Below are 16756 nucleotides of genomic sequence, written 5' to 3' on the forward strand. Positions count from 1 at the left end.
GAACTCTCTCTGCCCCTGATACTTTATTAGTTATACATCTTTCCCCCATTTAGTCAGGATGGAATTGTTGATCCCATGGTGCCAGGGCCAGGCTCATCCCTGGTAGTCATCTCCTGTGCCACTAGGGAGACTTTTATTCTTGGACATCATGTCCCATGTAGGGGGGAGGGCAATAATTTCACTTTCAAAGTTGGGCTTAGAGTGTTATTTGTGGCAGTAATCTTAAGGGTAATGATTTAGATGGTATAAAAATAGATGAATTTTATGTAAGTCGACTATTCCCCATTTGACTAAAGCTTTCACTCTCAGATAAATTTCTGTAACGTGATTAAGTAGTGAACATTATAACCACAATAACAAAACCTAAATAAAAGGGCTAACTTTCTTGGTTTTAAACCTCCTTGACTTCACAGACTTTTTCTTATTTTTTAATGTAGTTTGATGTTTACAGAAATTTTAAATGTGAGAAGAGCTGTGAATCTAGCAGCAAACCCATGTGGAACTCAGACTTGGTCTTGCCAGTGCTTTGAAATAAAGGAGGAGAAGGAGGAGAATGTAGACATACTTGGGTTTCACAGAACATTTGCAGTTGTCCTGACCTGTGGCTTTCTTAAATATTTTGTGGGAATGTCTGGAAATTAAAGGGTTGATTAGGTTTCCTTTTCTTTCTGTAGATTTATTGCTTCTTAGTTTTGCTCCTGTTTTCCCTCTCAGCTGTTAATCCTATTGCACTTCTCCTGCCACAAGTGTTTTAGTTTTTTTTCCTGATCAGCTGGAGTTCACATTTGATTTGGCTTAATGGAAAGATAATCCCCCCTTCCTCTCTCAAAAGAAGGCTAAGGTGAAAAATAAAAATAAAAACAAAAGTAAAATTTTAAAAAAAGAAGGCTGAAGTGGGTCGTTTTGTGAGTTTCTTTACATTTTTGTTCAGATGCATATGGTTATATGTTGTTTTCAGAAGGAAAAACTAAGGCTCTGTTGCCGTTCCAGTTCTCTGTTCTGGAGTTACCCACTTCTTGTCATGAGTTTTCTGCAGTGTGTCAGACATTAATCCCAGACTCTAGGGATTAGGGATTAGGGATTAGAGATTGTGTGTAGCAGCCACATGCTTTAGTGACACTGGTTGTGACTGTATGTCTTTGTGTTTCAGTGGAATGTTCATTATTTAAAAAAATTCAGATTCTTAGATACTCTTACTTCTTGGCAGCAGTAATGTCACACTGTATGAATTTGAGACACATTCATTAGTGTCTGTGTATCGACAGCTCTAAGCATAGTTTACCAGCACATAATCTGAGCGATTCATCATACTATTTATTATGAAAAACTGTCATAATCAATCTAAAGTGCAACTGACTGCATAGATAAAAATCGTTGCTTTGAAGCCTCCCAATCCAAAGTGTGTTCATTAAGCCTGTCTCACAGCAGAACCCACTGAAGATGCCTCATGGGTTTTCTCTGTGCTCCGGTTGGTTAATGGACTTAACCTGACCCAGTGTGCAAACTTTCTGTGTATGTCTTATAGGAAAGAACTGGCTGAGGCACATAAAACAAACAAGCCATGTGGGAAGTGTTACTTCTACCTTCTGATTAGTAAGACATTTGTGGAAGCAGGAAAAAACAATTCCAAAAAGAAATGGAGCAATGAAAAGAAAGATGAGCTAATGTTTGCAAATGCAGAGGAAGAATTTTTCTTTGAGGTAAGACTGTTTCATCTGTGGCTTAAGATGGAAAGAAGGGTGTTTTTGACAGTAGTCAAGATTTATTGCTGTTCCATTTCATGTCAGAGTCCTTCAAGTGCAGCCACTGTTTTTCTCAGTATCCTCAGAGAAAGAGGATGGTTAGCTAACAGCTAACGTAGTGCTGGCACACAGTAGGCATTCAGAATGTTGGGTCTTCCCGCTGCTCCCTTGGTGATGACGGTGAGGAGGAAGAAGGCAGCCAGCATCATGAGAACAGCGATTAACCATTTGAAATTTCCTTACTGTGGGATCTCCTTTTAGTCTGAAACTAACTCATGAGACTGTTAACATTGAAAATGAGATGAGGTAAATTATCTGAGATCATCTGCTCACCCACTGTGGCTCACATGCTGCTCTGAGCTCCCTTAATCCAGGTGCCGTCTTCCGTTGGTGGGCTCTCGAGGCTTTCTTCCTGTAAGGGCAGCATGTAATACGATGGGCAACAAAACATGAGAGAATATGCTTTCTCATGCTGTCCTGAAACAGTCTTGAAGTAAATCTCTGATGGTGATTGTGTTTCCCTGGATTGGATATAACTTATTATTCTAATTTCTGTTAAAGCCTAAAATATCTACAAGATTCAGCTCTGTCCTTATTTTCCAGGAAGTAAATGATATAAAATTTCTCATCTTAAGTTCTCAGTACCTTAATGCAGTACATTTCACAGAAGCCTGGTGTTTTATGAGTCTAGTTATGCAGCCATGCCCCTTGTTCACACAACAGTGTACTGGGGCAGCAGCAGAGGGTAAGAGCAGACCAGTGCTGGAAGATCGCCTCTTCTCACCAAGCATTAGACATTCAGACGCTTAATCTCTCTTGTCTGTCAAGATTATTTTGAGAACTAAATGAGATCATGAATGCAGGGTGGTAGGGCTAATATCACTTAGCTGGTTATTCACCTTATAGAAATGGGATGGCTCTGTCCATGCTCCCCTCTGCAGTTGAAAGTCTACTTGGGAGAATGTTATAACTTCTGTGAATGTCCCATCTGAGCTGATTATATTCTGAGTTTTGTTTCCTTTAGTTGTCATTCTTATTTAGTTATATGCCCAACATAGTATTCTTTGCTGTAGAGTAAACGAGTTTGCCTTTAGGATGTCTGGATTTTTGATTCATGGTTCCTTGTTTGGTTTAGAAGGCAATCTTGAAGTTCCACTACTCGGTGCAGGAGGAGAGCGACACGTGCCTGGGAGGCAGGTGGTCTTTTGATGATGTACCCATGAGGCCCTTGCGAACTGTGATGGTGATTCCAGCTAACAAGATGAATGAAATTATGGACAAACTCAAAGACCATTTATCTGTCTAACCCATTCCACAGAGAAGTGGCCAGGAAACACCATGGAGATTTAATGAAAAACTCATGACTTTATTCAGATTAAGGTCATCTACAAAAAGTAAGGTTCTGTCACCCGTGACACATTTACAAAATATCTTTATTTTTTTCATTTTGGTCAAATTAATTACGTATATATTTAATTAAAAACTTTTTCAATGAGAAGAAAAACATGGACTATTTAAAGAACTCAATAAAAACTTCTATTTTCTATTTTTTTAATAATATACAAAGTGTTATTTTTTCTCCCAGACTCCCTTTGGTGTGGCGTATAATTCTGCACATCACTCAGTGGACCACACTTACAGTAACTTTGGGGTACTTATTGCACATGGCATCTCCATAGAGAGCAGTAATGAAGAGTTATTGTAAAATGCACCTTTGTTCAGCAGTAGTTTCAGGGCACTTCTCAGACATTTTCTGTTCTTTATTCATTGTTGAAATGGGTGACAGGTGATCCATTACTTGCTGTAGAATATCTTTACTTTCACTAGGAGGCAGATTACTGAAGTAGTATTGTGGTACCAGTTGCATGAATCTGTTTAAAAAAATTTTTTTAGTGAGAGATACCAAACATGATATCTGGGCATTTTATGGCCATCTAGAATCTACTTGTAACACTGGTATTTAATTTGAATTCGTCAGTGTTTTAGTCTGCCTTGTTTTCATGGTACCTATCCAATGACATTTCTAGGACAATCTGGCTTTTTTAGGTTTATGCTGCAAAGTACAAAGGAGGCCGCTGCTCCAACCACTGGTAGGGACTGGTACGTCTCCCAAAACCCACCATAAAAAGAGAGGGATCAGACTGTATTCCTAGAAGAACCCTGGGTGGGTCACAAAAGGGGCTATTTTTGCCTCTTTAACCAGCACTGCTCCATGCTCAGCTGCTTAAGCTGGTCCCTACGAGTTAGTTACTTTTGGTTCCTACTTTGAACGTCACTCTGCCCAAGTTACAGTAGTACCTTCAAAATGGACCTGGAATCAGTACAGCAACAGCTTCCTACTGGTCTCCGTTCTCACTGTTGCCCCCTACAGTCCATTCTTTACTTAGCAGCCAGAGTGATCATTAAAAGCACATAAAGAAGATGTTATTTTGGTTTAAAACTCTCCAATTGAATTGTACTGCACTTAAGATAAAATCCAAACTCTATGTGGCCCACAAAGGTCTCAACCTTCTGGCTTTAACCTCATCTTTTCCCTCCATATCCCCTCCTTCCCTAATAGGCTTCAGCCTCACTGTCTTGTCTGTGCCTGAAGGATGGCTAAGCTCATTCTTCAAGGTCTGTGTACCTGCTGGAACTGTGTTCTATAGCATTTTATTCCTCTTAAGATGTATTATCCTTTGTTTTATATTGCTTTACTGTATTCTTTATGTTGTAATCTCAAAGGCAGGAGATTTCTTAAATATCATCCATCCAGCTCTGTACTTAGTAGGTACTCCTATCTCATCATAAATTTAGATTGGTACCAGTATAAACTTCTTATAACTGGAAATGTAACAAAACTAAATTTATCATTTATTCTTACAAGTATGAATTCAAAAGAAATCCTTTCTTCCCCATTAAACTTACAATTCAGGAGAAATTTCTGAGGTAATCCTGATGTAGTTGTTCTCAGATATGCTGAACTTATGGAAGAGCACCCACTCTGGCATCTTCTTGGTGACAGAGTAACTGGAACGAGGATGCAACTGAGCAACCTGCTTATGAGTGAGCATCAAGTAGTTACCTGATCCATCAACATCCCGTGCGATCTACCAGGCAAACAAAGTTTAAAAAAAGACTGCATTAATAGGAGATCAACTCAAAAAAGCTTGTTTAGAGATTCTTAAGTAATTCATCCACTTAGTAAAAATGACAAATCTGCCACCCACCTTACCTATTTTCAAATAGACAAAATAAGCCATACTCTTATTTTGACCAAAACTTTGAAACAGCAATGAAGGTGTCAACTAACTGCAGCAATTTCAGGGCAGTGTGCTAAAATAGTGCATCCATAAAGATTCATGTTTTGGTCATGAAATAAAAATTAGCATATTACCTGGCCAATTAAAGATTATTCTCAAATGTTAGATGCTTTCTAGTGATGTTTAAGCTCATTCAATACTCAAGATAACCATGTGATATAGGTACCCTCCTTTTCTTTACAGATAAGGAAATCTGTGAAAATGTTCCTTTTCTCTGTTGGAAAACTTTAGTTTGTTATGTGGCAGTATCACAGTGTTTCTCATACTATGATGTGAAAAGCATGCCTGTGTCTGTCATGGGCTTGAGTGTAGAGAACCTGCATGAATCAGCCTTCACTCCAGGAAAGGAATAGAAAGAAGGAGAGGTTACTTTTATTTATTGGGCATTAGAATCATCAGTTAAATTGGAGCTACTTTGCAAACAGGTGAAATGGACAATAACTGAGGTTTAGCAGAAAAGAGTAAAATCAACTCCCTTCTGTAATGAAAAATATTTTTTGTTCTTCTGCACAAAGTTAATATATTCTGGCTTAGGCCTTTGACGGGAAGTATATTTACCTAATCTTTAATAACATGTAGTTTTATCTTAAAATAACCATCAGTCATTAATCTAAATGAAAGATCCCATGTCTTCAACATGTGGTATTTTGTAAAGACCATGCTACAGGCAGCCTTCTCTGTTCTCACCTGCATGAAGTAACCAGACAGAAGAGCTTTCTTTATGTTCAGTGTATTTTCCTTTGAGCCAAAAGCAGGTTCTGCATAGGGAAGCTCAATACGCTTGATGATCTCTACAAGTTCAGCTCGGATGACATCGGCCATCCTAAGTGCAGAGCAGTTGAGGAAATGATCATGACACCACTTCTCAACACAATCTAGGAGGCAAAGGACAAAAGACTATTGAGAAATGATCTGTCATCAGCTGAACAGCTCAGGCCAGGAGGATGCTCTCTTTAAATCTTAAGTACTCTACTGCAAAGGAGGTCACACTGGTAGGAGGAAAGCAGCAAGGACAGATGGCTGCTAAAGTGGCTGTTCCTGGTACTGCAAGGAAGGGAGACAGTGCCAGGAAGCCAAACCCCTAGCTCTTGAGGTTTCGTGACCCCATCCGACTATGGAAATAGCTCATTCTAAGTGCTGATGAAAAGTGTGTCACCCTTAATCTGTGCTTCATAAGGAGGAGTATAGATTGTCTTAAGATCAACATTTTCTCTCGTGTATACAGCAACATGGCCACAACAGTTAATACAATTAGAAGGGAAAACTTACAGTATAAATTCCTCTGATCCATGAAAAAATCGAATATACATTATTTAATTGTAAAAAAAGTAATACTATAAGGCTGGTGTGGGCAATAACTATGTTATAGTTAACACTTATCTACAACCCTAGCTGCAAATTTTACATTAAAATAAGTCACCTGGTTCTGTTTAAAGGCATTCTTGCTGCCTGCCTATAATAAAGATGGACCCTGAGTTTTGCCTTGACCTGGAAAGCACACGGCCTTGGTGCAGTGGGAGAGGACCTCCTCTACACTGTCCAGTCTACTCAGGCCTACTTTGAGCAGCAGGAGCATGTCCTCGGTCAACAGCACAAGCATTGTACTCCCAGAAAGCTCACTCTGTACACTGGCTGAGCTCAGTGTTGGTGGCCCATCCTGCTTACTTTCAGAAGGTGCCACCAAATTCCCTGTCCTTTCTGCTTACACTGAAAACTTTTCCTCTCAGCTTTGAAATAATTATTCCCTGCTCTTTATACCATCTTGTTGTCTTTCGATTTGCTGTCATATTTTCACTTCACCTCCCTTCAAATATTTTTCCCTCTATTGGAGCAAAGGTGGTAAGAGGCGCTTCATAGAAAATAAAGGTGAAGGAATTCCTAATGGCCTGGCCCTCTTTGGAGGCTCCAGTCTCCTGGCATGCTGCTGTGCCCTCTGTCCTTCCAGAGCCTCTGCTGGTTTTTAACTCCAGCAGAGGTGTTTCACACACAGGCGTTTCCAACTCCCTCATCACGGGGTGCCCTCCTGTGAGAACTCACATGACCGCTGTCACGTGACACAGACAATACACACCTTCCTGCCTCTGCTTTTACACGTGCCAGTCTGCTTTTCAGGATGTGCTCTCCTCTCTGCCAAACAATTTCATCCAACTCCTTTAGCTGGCTCCAGTCAAATCCTCTCGAACCTCACCTTGCATACCAGTCTACTCTTTACTATTGTCTGGAGCTTAGTTTTTTATGCTCTTATGTTCTCTCTCCCGCTAGTCAGTGAATATACTATGAACTTTAAAGCAGATAGCACAGCTTTGAAAAAATGGGTGTTTGCCTATGTTGGCTCCTTTTCTTCCTTCCCAGACCTGTGAGGGTAGGAGCTGTGTTATGCAAGTCTCTGCATCACTGTATCATTGTGCTCCCAGGAAGCTCACTCTATACACTAGCTGAGCTCAGTATTGGTGGCCCATTAATGAAGATAACACCTTCGCAGCTCGCCAGAGCACTAAGGGAGTGAGAGCAATGAGTTTCTACTGCTTACCAGAAACCTAGACATGCATTTAGGGCCTTGCGTGCCATTCCATAAGAGGGGTCAGTTGGGCTGGGAGAAGACGGGTGTCTGACAAGCAACTCAGCTTTCTTTTGGTAAAGCACGGTGGAAACAGTAGGTCATTTCTGTGAATCACAAGCATTCACTTACGCTCACTGGTAGAATTCAGAGTTGTGTCTTGGTAGGCCTTATAGATGTTGATGAGGGTAAAGTGATCTCCTTCAGGATGTAAAAATGTTTTCCAGCAAGTCAAGGCAGCCTCCTCAGCTACATGTGGCAGATGTGAAAAGCAACTAGGAGCTTTAAAATGCAAAGGGTCACATGTTCAGCAATCCTGAAGACATTTCATCTCTAGCACAACATGTAGGAGATGGGTAAGGGGAGCAGAATCACTCCTGTCTTGGTTCTCTGAATAAATATGTTATTTGTGATTACTTGCAAATCAAAGACATTTAGAATGAGTTGTTATAATTCTTATTTTTTGTTTCTGTTTGTTTGCTTTCCTAAGATCTGTTGAATTCAGTTGCTACCCTGCAGTGCTACAGCTGGGGAACTCTGAGGTGCAGGAACAGTATTAGAATTTAGGGTTCCTAACAGACACAGTGCTCGGTCTGCTCTGCCAGGAAACCCAGGGTGAATTAAGCTAGTGGGAAATAAAAAACACACACACAGTTATTTGGGGAAAAATACTTTCTGTGTCATATTTTTCTTCATCTGCACTGATTACTAAATATAGATGATACACCTGAGATGAGAGCATGCACTCCTAACAGAACAGCTTTCTGGGTCTGCCCATGTGAACAGGCTGAGATAAACGGCATGGTGAAACCATTAAGGGGACCAATGCACTTTACTAACAGTGTCTTTGGAGCCCAAATCTCATTACTTCAGCAAAAGCAAACTTGGTATACTTTTACATTTCTTTTTTTTTTTTTTTTTTAAAGGAAAGACAGAGAGAAGGAAGGAAGGATAGAAGGAAGGAAGGAAGGAAGAAAGGGAAACATTTTTAAACATTTTCTTGTTTTATTGTATTCTGTTTCTCCGTTTTTGTTACATGGGCTGGGGCCGGGAATCGAACCGAGGTCCTCCGGCATAGCAGGCAAGCACTTTGCCCGCTGAGCCACCGCGGCCCGCCCAACTTTTACATTTCTTATTAAGAAATCACTGGATTTTGATTTACCTGTTTTCATATTAAGATAATTCAGTTTTTTCCTTTTTAATTTATTAAAATACTCCACTATCAATTCAAAAGTCTAAATGAGTTGACCACTGTCTCTGCTATGTACTTTTCAAAATATGAAAATTTCAAATGTATCTCATTTCAACCTATACAGGGCTTAGATTCACAGTGCAAAGCCTTTAAAGATTACCTGTTACCATAGCAGCAATTGTTAGCATTTCATCTACACAGTCAAATTCACAGGATGCTAAGATAGACTTTGAGAGTTGTGGATCAAGAGGAAATTCTGACATAATGATTCCAAATTCAGAAAGATTTCCATCATTATCCAGTGCTGCCAGATAATCTAAGTCTTCCAATGCCTGCATCAAACTTTCTGGTGCTACAAAATAAAAATAAATAAATAAATAAATAAATAAATAAAAGCCTTGTACAGCTTCAACCAAGATGGAGTAATACATACAGGATCTATCCTCCCACCTGAAACAACCTAACAATGGACAAAATTTATTATACAACATGGCATACTGCAAAAAACACTGAACACCAGGTGATGAAGGACAGTAATTCCTGGGAGGGGAGATGAGCGAGGTGAGCCCTATGAGCCCAGCTCACTGCCTTGAAAAGAATTTCCAGGCTGCCAGCACAGGGGGAAACTCAGGTGAGCCTGTCAGACTCCCTGGTTTATGAAGACAATACTGAAGGTCCAGGGAGACTAAGGTGGCCAGGTCAGAGAACTGGAGAGGAGGGAGTGACACAGAACTCCAGAGGTCTGTGAGTTTCCTTGACCATTTGGTAGAGAACCAATGGGCATGTGTGTGAGGAAACCAAGCGAGGCCAGGGAAAGAGCCACCTGAGGGTTTTGGAAGGAGTGATGCCTCGTGCTCAGAGGACAGATAAAGAGTGCCTATTCCCACCAGCCAGACTGAGGAAGCTCAGGATTCCTGGTGCACTTGCTGGGTAGAACATGCAGACAGGGAGTAGTTACTCCCAGATAAGAACTGCTCTAGTCCTACCTAACTGATGTTAAAAGTAGGACCAGAAAAAAGCACACCATTCCCAAGTAAGTGCATCCCAGGAAAAAGCTCAAGAATATTTATGAGAACAGAAAACTACCTAGTATCCAACAAGGTAAAATTTACAATGTCTAAGACCCAATCAAAAGTTATGGGGCAAAAAAAAAAAAAAAAAAGTTATGAGGCATGAAAAGTAGTAAATGCATTCCATAATAAAAAGAAAAATTAATCAACTGAAACAGAACTCACACAGATGGTAGAATCAGTAGACGAGGACATCAAACGGGCTATTTGCTAGTGTAAACAAGGACAGCAAGCTAATTTTTTCCATCTTTCTTTTAAGTTTATATAATATTCATAGTGGTGTGGTGTTTCTATATGCTTAATCTCCACCCCCCAAAAAAGTTATGCAAGGTATTCTCACTCTTACAGAATAAAGCTATATAAATATATGCTTTTTTACCTGTCCAGCACTTGGTATAGCAATAACAGACACACAAAGAAGCAAATTAATAGTATAAAGCTTCTGTGTTGTTCTACCCCATAAATGGAAAGATTCAGGGGGGCGATTGGAGATTTGTCTCAACTACAATGTGTGCATGTAGGTAGGAGATGAAGACATTGGACCCAAGAGCAATTTATCCTGTCTGCACCTGGGAGTTCCAAGTAACATATAGTAAAAATCAACTTTCTTGTTTTCCGAACTTTGACCATTAAGTCATTTGTCAAAATTGCAGGCAAATGGTATAACTCAAAAATTCAAGTACAGATTCAGACTTTGATAAAATTCCCCCATTCTTACGCCAAGATAACATGAAAATAGTAGGAGAAGACCACTATGTTTGAGATGTAACTCCAGGATGAAATGCAGTTTCTAGAAATCTCCAGTCCTTTGGTTGGATAAGAGCAGAAGCAAGTAACAGATTTATTTCAGCCTGTGGCACATCAATTGCAAACAAAAGATCAGTTACTGGGAAAAGCAAGTGTTAGAGACTGAGTGGGTGGTAAGAAACCAGCCAAGCCAAACCTGCAGAGAACTCAGACATCTGCTTGAAGATTCTGAAGCACACGTAGGTTTAATCTCCACCCCACAGAAAATAGGTTTCATTCTTCTACTGTTTCTGATTTATCTCATCAAGATCTAAATCTAAGCAGAAGATCCTGGCTTCCCTGGGATGTTCCATCAATACCGTGATGGGTTTCGATCCCTCTGCCCCGCTGTACTACTACTTCATTCTTGTGGACCCTTGGGTTAACCATACCATAAAGACAAGACCTTGAGAAGTCAAAATCCCTGGGAAGAAAACAGATGGGCTATTTACAGAAAAAAATTTCAAGAGTTCCATCAGTGAGTCATGAAGTAAAAAATAACAGCTGGTCTACTAGAGATGTAAGAAAGAGCAACAGAAAATAAGCATTTTAGATTAAACAGAGCAAGAGGAGACTGGGAGTACAAACTTAATTACCGAAAGCTTTTTAGAAACCAATTTCTATAAATCAGCAGCAAAGCTGCTGCCTTATAAGTTCCAGGATCTTTGGCAACTGTCTCTATAGGCATCTGGCTCGACAGCCTGGCTCTGTCCCCAAAGGACACCTACTACTTCTCATTTTTATGCCCTGGAGTTAAGCTGGCTTCATACAGGGTTAGTAACAGAAATGACTTCATGATTCTGCTTCCTGACCCCAATAAAAGAAAAAGAGATGATGGTCTTGAGGTTTTGTTCTATTAGAAAGACCAAGTTAATAGAATACAGATTATACAGGTGAAGGAACAAGAATAAATAACAAGAAGATTTGCTAATATTGCATTCTACATTTTAAGACATTTTCCCAGTGTAGCCAATAAAACTGCCTTAACTAAAAAGCAGAGGGTTTAGATGAGGATTCTTTACAGCACTGCTGTTTAAGTGTAACCCATGGCAGATAATGCCAGCAAATGGAATCTAAGTATTTTAGTGTGAGGCCTCTTTTTTACAGCTGTGCAAAATCAGAGTATTTTATTCTGAAGGCAATTTTAACATGAACAAAACATCATTTTCATTAAGGTTTCTTGCCAAGGGCAGCCTTACTCCCTACAGAACAGCTCACATCAAGGTCATACCTACCAACATCATCGCAAAGGCCATCATCACAGTGTTTCTTTACTGTTCGGTGTGCCCTTTGCCCATGGAGTCCTAAACGCCAAGCTCTAATATTGTATCTGTATTTTCTTTCTATGGCATCTGCAGAAAATCTAGTTACAAATCAAGAGGTCATTGATTTGTATCAAAGGCTTAAGTCTGTCAGTTGGAGGATGGGGCTGAGCCAGTGCTGGTTTTGAGGAAGTGCACAGGTCAGATGAGGAGCCCAAGCTCTGCTCTGTTATTTCCAGAACCTATTGCTTCATTCAGTATTTTTCCTGTGTTTTTAAAATGTACACTAAAATTTTAGTTGTAAGATGCCAGGAATCAGTGGGTTGACCCTCCCACTGTCCCCCATGGGGAAGTCTTGTCAGCTTTTCAACAGTCTTCCTCTCTCTGGGTCTCCTTTTTCTTAGGCTCTCTCTTCCTTCTTCCTCCTGCCCTGCTTGCCAAGATGACTCAAAAACATTGAATTTCCTTCTCAAGGTATCATGATTCAAATGTATTTACATGTACTTTCCCACAGGTAAAAGACAGGTTTTTGTTTATAATTAATGCTAAGAACATCCTTCATGCAGCACCATGCCTCTCTTGTAAGTATTTTCAGGAGTGGAATAGGTGGTCTCTCTTGGCAAGCTGTCTCCAAAGCTGCCTCTCTTTCCTTCCCCCACATTTCTTAACTGCATTTCTTACCAATGAGGACACAGGATGAAGGCTCCATCTGAGACATTAGAGTTGGAAAGGACTTTAGAGATAGACTGGCCTGCAATGGTAAACTGAAGAGAAACATTTTCAACTCCACACCCACTGTAAGGTAAAAGTCCTTGCTGGCAGGAGCCAAGTCCTTGGGTACTTTTGTATCCAACGTTGCTCTGGGCAGGGCATCCAGGTTATATTGGTATTCTCACTGCCTTCCCAGTTGCTGGCTTGCTCCCAAGGCCTCTCCAACCCCAGCTCTGCTCCCACCCCGGCCATGGCAGGAAACACAAGCAGACAACTGAGAGCTGTGGGGGGACAGCTAAAACATTTCTGCCCTCCTAACAAGTCACGGTGCTTTCACCCAGCCTAGTCAGAGAGGACTATGAAGGGGAGAAAGAAATTGAGTTTATCTCCCATGGCTGCCTCTGCTCATGCTCTCCTCAGGAAGACTACAGGCCTCTGTGGGGCAAGTCAGGGCCACATCTAGTTGGTATTCCTCAAAAATAAGGGCACTGTTAAAAGTTCAGCTACTTCAGGATTACATATGATGTCCCTGAGCTAGCCCCTCCCCAGGGTGATTTGTTCTTATAACTCAGGAGGGCCTCAGTCTGTTGTTGTGGTGACTAGTTGAAAGCTCTCCCACCTCACCCCAGTGTAGAGAAACACCTTTGAACAAGATTACTATTGTTAGATGGCATGGAACTGACAATACCATAAACCAGGAAAAATTTAAAAATAAAGTATGGGCTTTAAAATGACTACATGATCAAAGGTTTTATAAAAATAGTTAAAGCGTTTGATGCTGCTTCTTTGCTAGTTAATTCATTTTCTTGTAAGGATACTACTCAAGTCCCTTGCCCACTCACTCTTGATCCATTTATGAGTGTCTTGTGCTACTAGGTGCATGCAAGGCCCAGGGGCAGGCTCACATTGGGGTAGTCCCAATTTTGGCCCTTTAGAGTTGGAGGTCTCATGATGGAGACCCACATATAAACCAATACTCACACGGTACTAGTTGGTCCTCCCCATCCCCTTTCCTAGGAACTGTATCTCCACTCCATGTCCCACACTCAGAGAAAACTGATTTTATACATACGTGACTACCCTTCCCCACTTCCACCCCCAAGCCACAAATGACTGCTTCTGGGTGGGTGCCTTCTCAAACTGAACTAATGAATCCCTTCCTCGGGAGGTCTAGATTTTGGACCAAGAGAATTCTGAGTCTCTCTCCAGTGGCTGACTTGGTATGTCATAATGCTTAGGGCAGAATGGAGCTAAGAGTCTGCGAGATAGATTGGAGAAACAGGCATATACAGAAAGAGAGACAGAAAGATAAGAGACAAAGTCCTTTAAATGTGGGTGACCACATGCCCCTGTTTGCCCAGGACAGTCCCTTTGTCCACCTCTTGTCCCACTTTAATATTTATAGCATCCTTTTTCACTCCAAAACCATCCTTGTTTGAATGATAAATCACTCATACCCATAAAAAGCTTAAGCAGTATCAATAGCTAAAGGTGTATCCATTCTATGCCTTTTAAAATCACTCCCAGGTTTTGTTTTCACTTTCTATAAATTACTTTATTGCTTCCAAGACCTCCAAGATCTTCACATACTGGCTCTGGATAGTTTATAGCATATTATCCTTCTTCTTCAATGCCCACCCCTTCAATTGCATATAGCAATAAATTTGGGGTGGCCTTTAAACAGACAATTGTGTGACCTTCATTAACGAATAAAGCTAGACTTTCTGTCAGTTTATTAATAAAGCGGCTTTCTGTCAGTTTAGTGTCAAAACATTTGTTTAACTCTCTTAGCTGCTGGTTGCGACCAGCAGCATAAATCCTGCTGATGGATATGAGAATCTGCAGCACGGCTCCTACCAGGGCCACTGCATGAATGCAAAACCAGCAGCAGCCTCTTTTCTTCCTCTTATTACACTGGAAAATTTTAAGACCACTTTGCAAGCTCTAAAACAAAACCCTGAGTTTCCAGTGATTTATACAAAGCCTATGCTTACTTCTCTAGCACACTCAAAAAGCTCTCACAGTGTTAAATAGTAATCTAGAAGATCATAATTAATTGATTTAAAAAATATATCATTTATTCATTCTCTGGGTGGAAAATCTGCAACATCATCACAGATCAAGCCTTTGCAAAATCTTCCATCCCTCTTCTTGCCAGGTCTAGCACTGGTCTTTGTTCTTGCATTCCTTTTTTGTTTTCTTGAGGTCTTTTCCTCGTTATACCTGGCCTGTCTCGTGAGTCTCTATGCAGGTTCCTTTCTTTCTGCATAATCCAAGGATTCATAAATCATTCCAAAGCCAGTTGTCTTGCCACTGCCAAAGTGAGTTCTGAAACTGAATGCCAGTATGATGTTTTGGTGTAGTCTTATACATTTTGGCTAGTTTCCCCTCAACTTTCTGTCTGGGTACTGCTGCTTTCCCAGGGTAAAGAGATCCATGATCATCTGTTTCCACTGAAGCTGTCAGTTAGCTCCGGGCCTCTGATGCAGACAGATAGTTACTTGTTGCTCAGGATGGAGGTCAATTCTCAGGCAGCCGAGAAGGAAAAAAGTGACTGATCTCTTATTTTAAAGAGGCCCATATTGAGGAAATTCAATTAATAGGCTTTAGCCTAGTCATGCCAAATTCACTTTCATATGGTTCATGAATCCGGAAGAGTAACAAGTTTGCTACATTTGCGTATTTCAATTATAAGCTGAGTTAAATGCAGCAGCTGCAAACATCATCCTTTTTTTTCCTTCGCTTATAAAACAATGAGTCAGAATTAATCCACAGTTACATTTTCCCAAAGCACAGCAGAAAATAGTTATGTGCGTATTGTCAGGAGACGACAATAAATTGTGACCATGAACCTTTTGTCCCCCAGTTATTGGCTTTAAGCTCCATGGTGTCAAGTGCACAATGGGTGCCACTGAGAAGAGAGCATAAGAATTCTATTGCACTGCTGCCGTTTGCTTTTTGCTTTTTAAATGCTGCCATTACCAAGACTATGTCTTCTTCTGCCTTCATGTCTAGTCCACCAAATTTCTACTATCCTGAGCAAGAGGATACCTAGGAAATCAACAGATGGTGATTCTTGGATTTAAGAAATGAACAGGAGGACTGGAAAGCAGTTTTTAAAAACTAAATATGTTTCTTCAGAGGATGGTCACTGGAAAGTCTCTGGAACAATTACCGCAGCTCAACAGCTTAACAAAAAAGCCACGCTATTTGAAACTCTGAGGCTACCAGTGAAAAATGGGGATGAAAGTGGTAGAGACCCTGACTGGCCTGGCCACTTCCTTCTCAGAGACCAGAAGCAAAAGCATAGAGAAGGATGATGACTATTCGAAAGCCATGCTAAAAAGAGGAGTACTACCATGGGTATCTCCTGGCCTGTCTGGGCCTAAGGGTACCTGCCCATGGCTACTAACCCCAGTTCCCTCTCAGTCTAACTTGCCACAATTCTAATCATTCTAAGAATTTCTACATAAGAAATGTGGATCATCTTGCACATGCATTTTACAACTTTACATCACACTCTTTGGACTATTTCTTTCCTCATAGCTACCTGTTTTGGACAGATACATTTATCACAAATATATTCAATGTTCAGGTCATAAGGAAGGGGCCAGGCCTCATTAACTCCCTGTTTTTCAGGTGGGGAGACTGAACCAAAAGAAGTTCAAGAACATCCTCAGAGTAAGAGATGGTCATGGCTGGGTTTCCTTGGCTGTTATCCGGGAGGAGGCACCAACTCTTTCCTAGAGCAGAGCTAGGCTTGGTTTCAGAGAATGCTGTGGAATCTAATCTTCCTTACAAACGCTCTATTTAGGCTTCTCTTTCTTGCATGCCTCAGAGTTGCTGCCTCTATGTATTTCTGGCTCCTTTCCTCTTCTCATTCTGAAGAACATCCCAATCCATACAGTGCTCTGAGAGATAGAAATTCTAAGCCCCCAGGGAAGCCACAGTCCCAGGGGCAGTTGCCTCTTCCCAGAAGTAACTTCCTCCAGGGTTCCAAGGACCCTCCAGTGGACTCAGGGGCTTCTAGGGCATTGTACATTTTTTTAGAACATTGGCCTACACTGCTTTTCCTGTACAAACAATTAGCTCCACTTGGGGGCAATGACTACATAGGAAAGAAATCTATTTTAG

At 40.8% G+C, this 16756-nt stretch overlaps 2 protein-coding genes across 6 annotated transcripts in view; one reads left to right on the plus strand and one right to left on the minus strand.

Annotated features, from left to right (window-relative positions):
• The window catches only part of BCCIP (BRCA2 and CDKN1A interacting protein), a 30910-nt gene extending 27618 nt beyond the window's left edge, over positions 1 to 3292 (plus strand). Inside the window, exons 6-7 of the mRNA XM_077126390.1 lie at positions 1526 to 1700; positions 2878 to 3292. Coding sequence (XP_076982505.1) covers positions 1526 to 1700; positions 2878 to 3048 — 346 coding nt within the window. The 3' untranslated portion in view covers positions 3049 to 3292. The remainder of the gene's footprint in view (positions 1 to 1525; positions 1701 to 2877) is intronic.
• DHX32 (DEAH-box helicase 32 (putative)) overlaps positions 3158 to 16756 on the minus strand; it is a 59210-nt gene continuing 45611 nt past the window's right edge. For all 5 annotated transcript variants that reach the window (XM_077126387.1, XM_077126383.1, XM_077126386.1 and 2 more), the window contains exons 8-12: positions 8954 to 9145; positions 7734 to 7883; positions 5732 to 5919; positions 4650 to 4831; positions 3158 to 3613 (exon numbers count right to left, since the gene is read on the minus strand). In XM_077126387.1, coding sequence (XP_076982502.1) covers positions 3439 to 3613; positions 4650 to 4831; positions 5732 to 5919; positions 7734 to 7883; positions 8954 to 9145 — 887 coding nt within the window. In that variant the 3' untranslated portion in view covers positions 3158 to 3438. The remainder of the gene's footprint in view (positions 3614 to 4649; positions 4832 to 5731; positions 5920 to 7733; positions 7884 to 8953; positions 9146 to 16756) is intronic.

Source organism: Tamandua tetradactyla, chromosome 13 (genome assembly GCF_023851605.1).
Source record: "Tamandua tetradactyla isolate mTamTet1 chromosome 13, mTamTet1.pri, whole genome shotgun sequence".
NCBI lineage: Eukaryota > Metazoa > Chordata > Mammalia > Pilosa > Myrmecophagidae > Tamandua > Tamandua tetradactyla.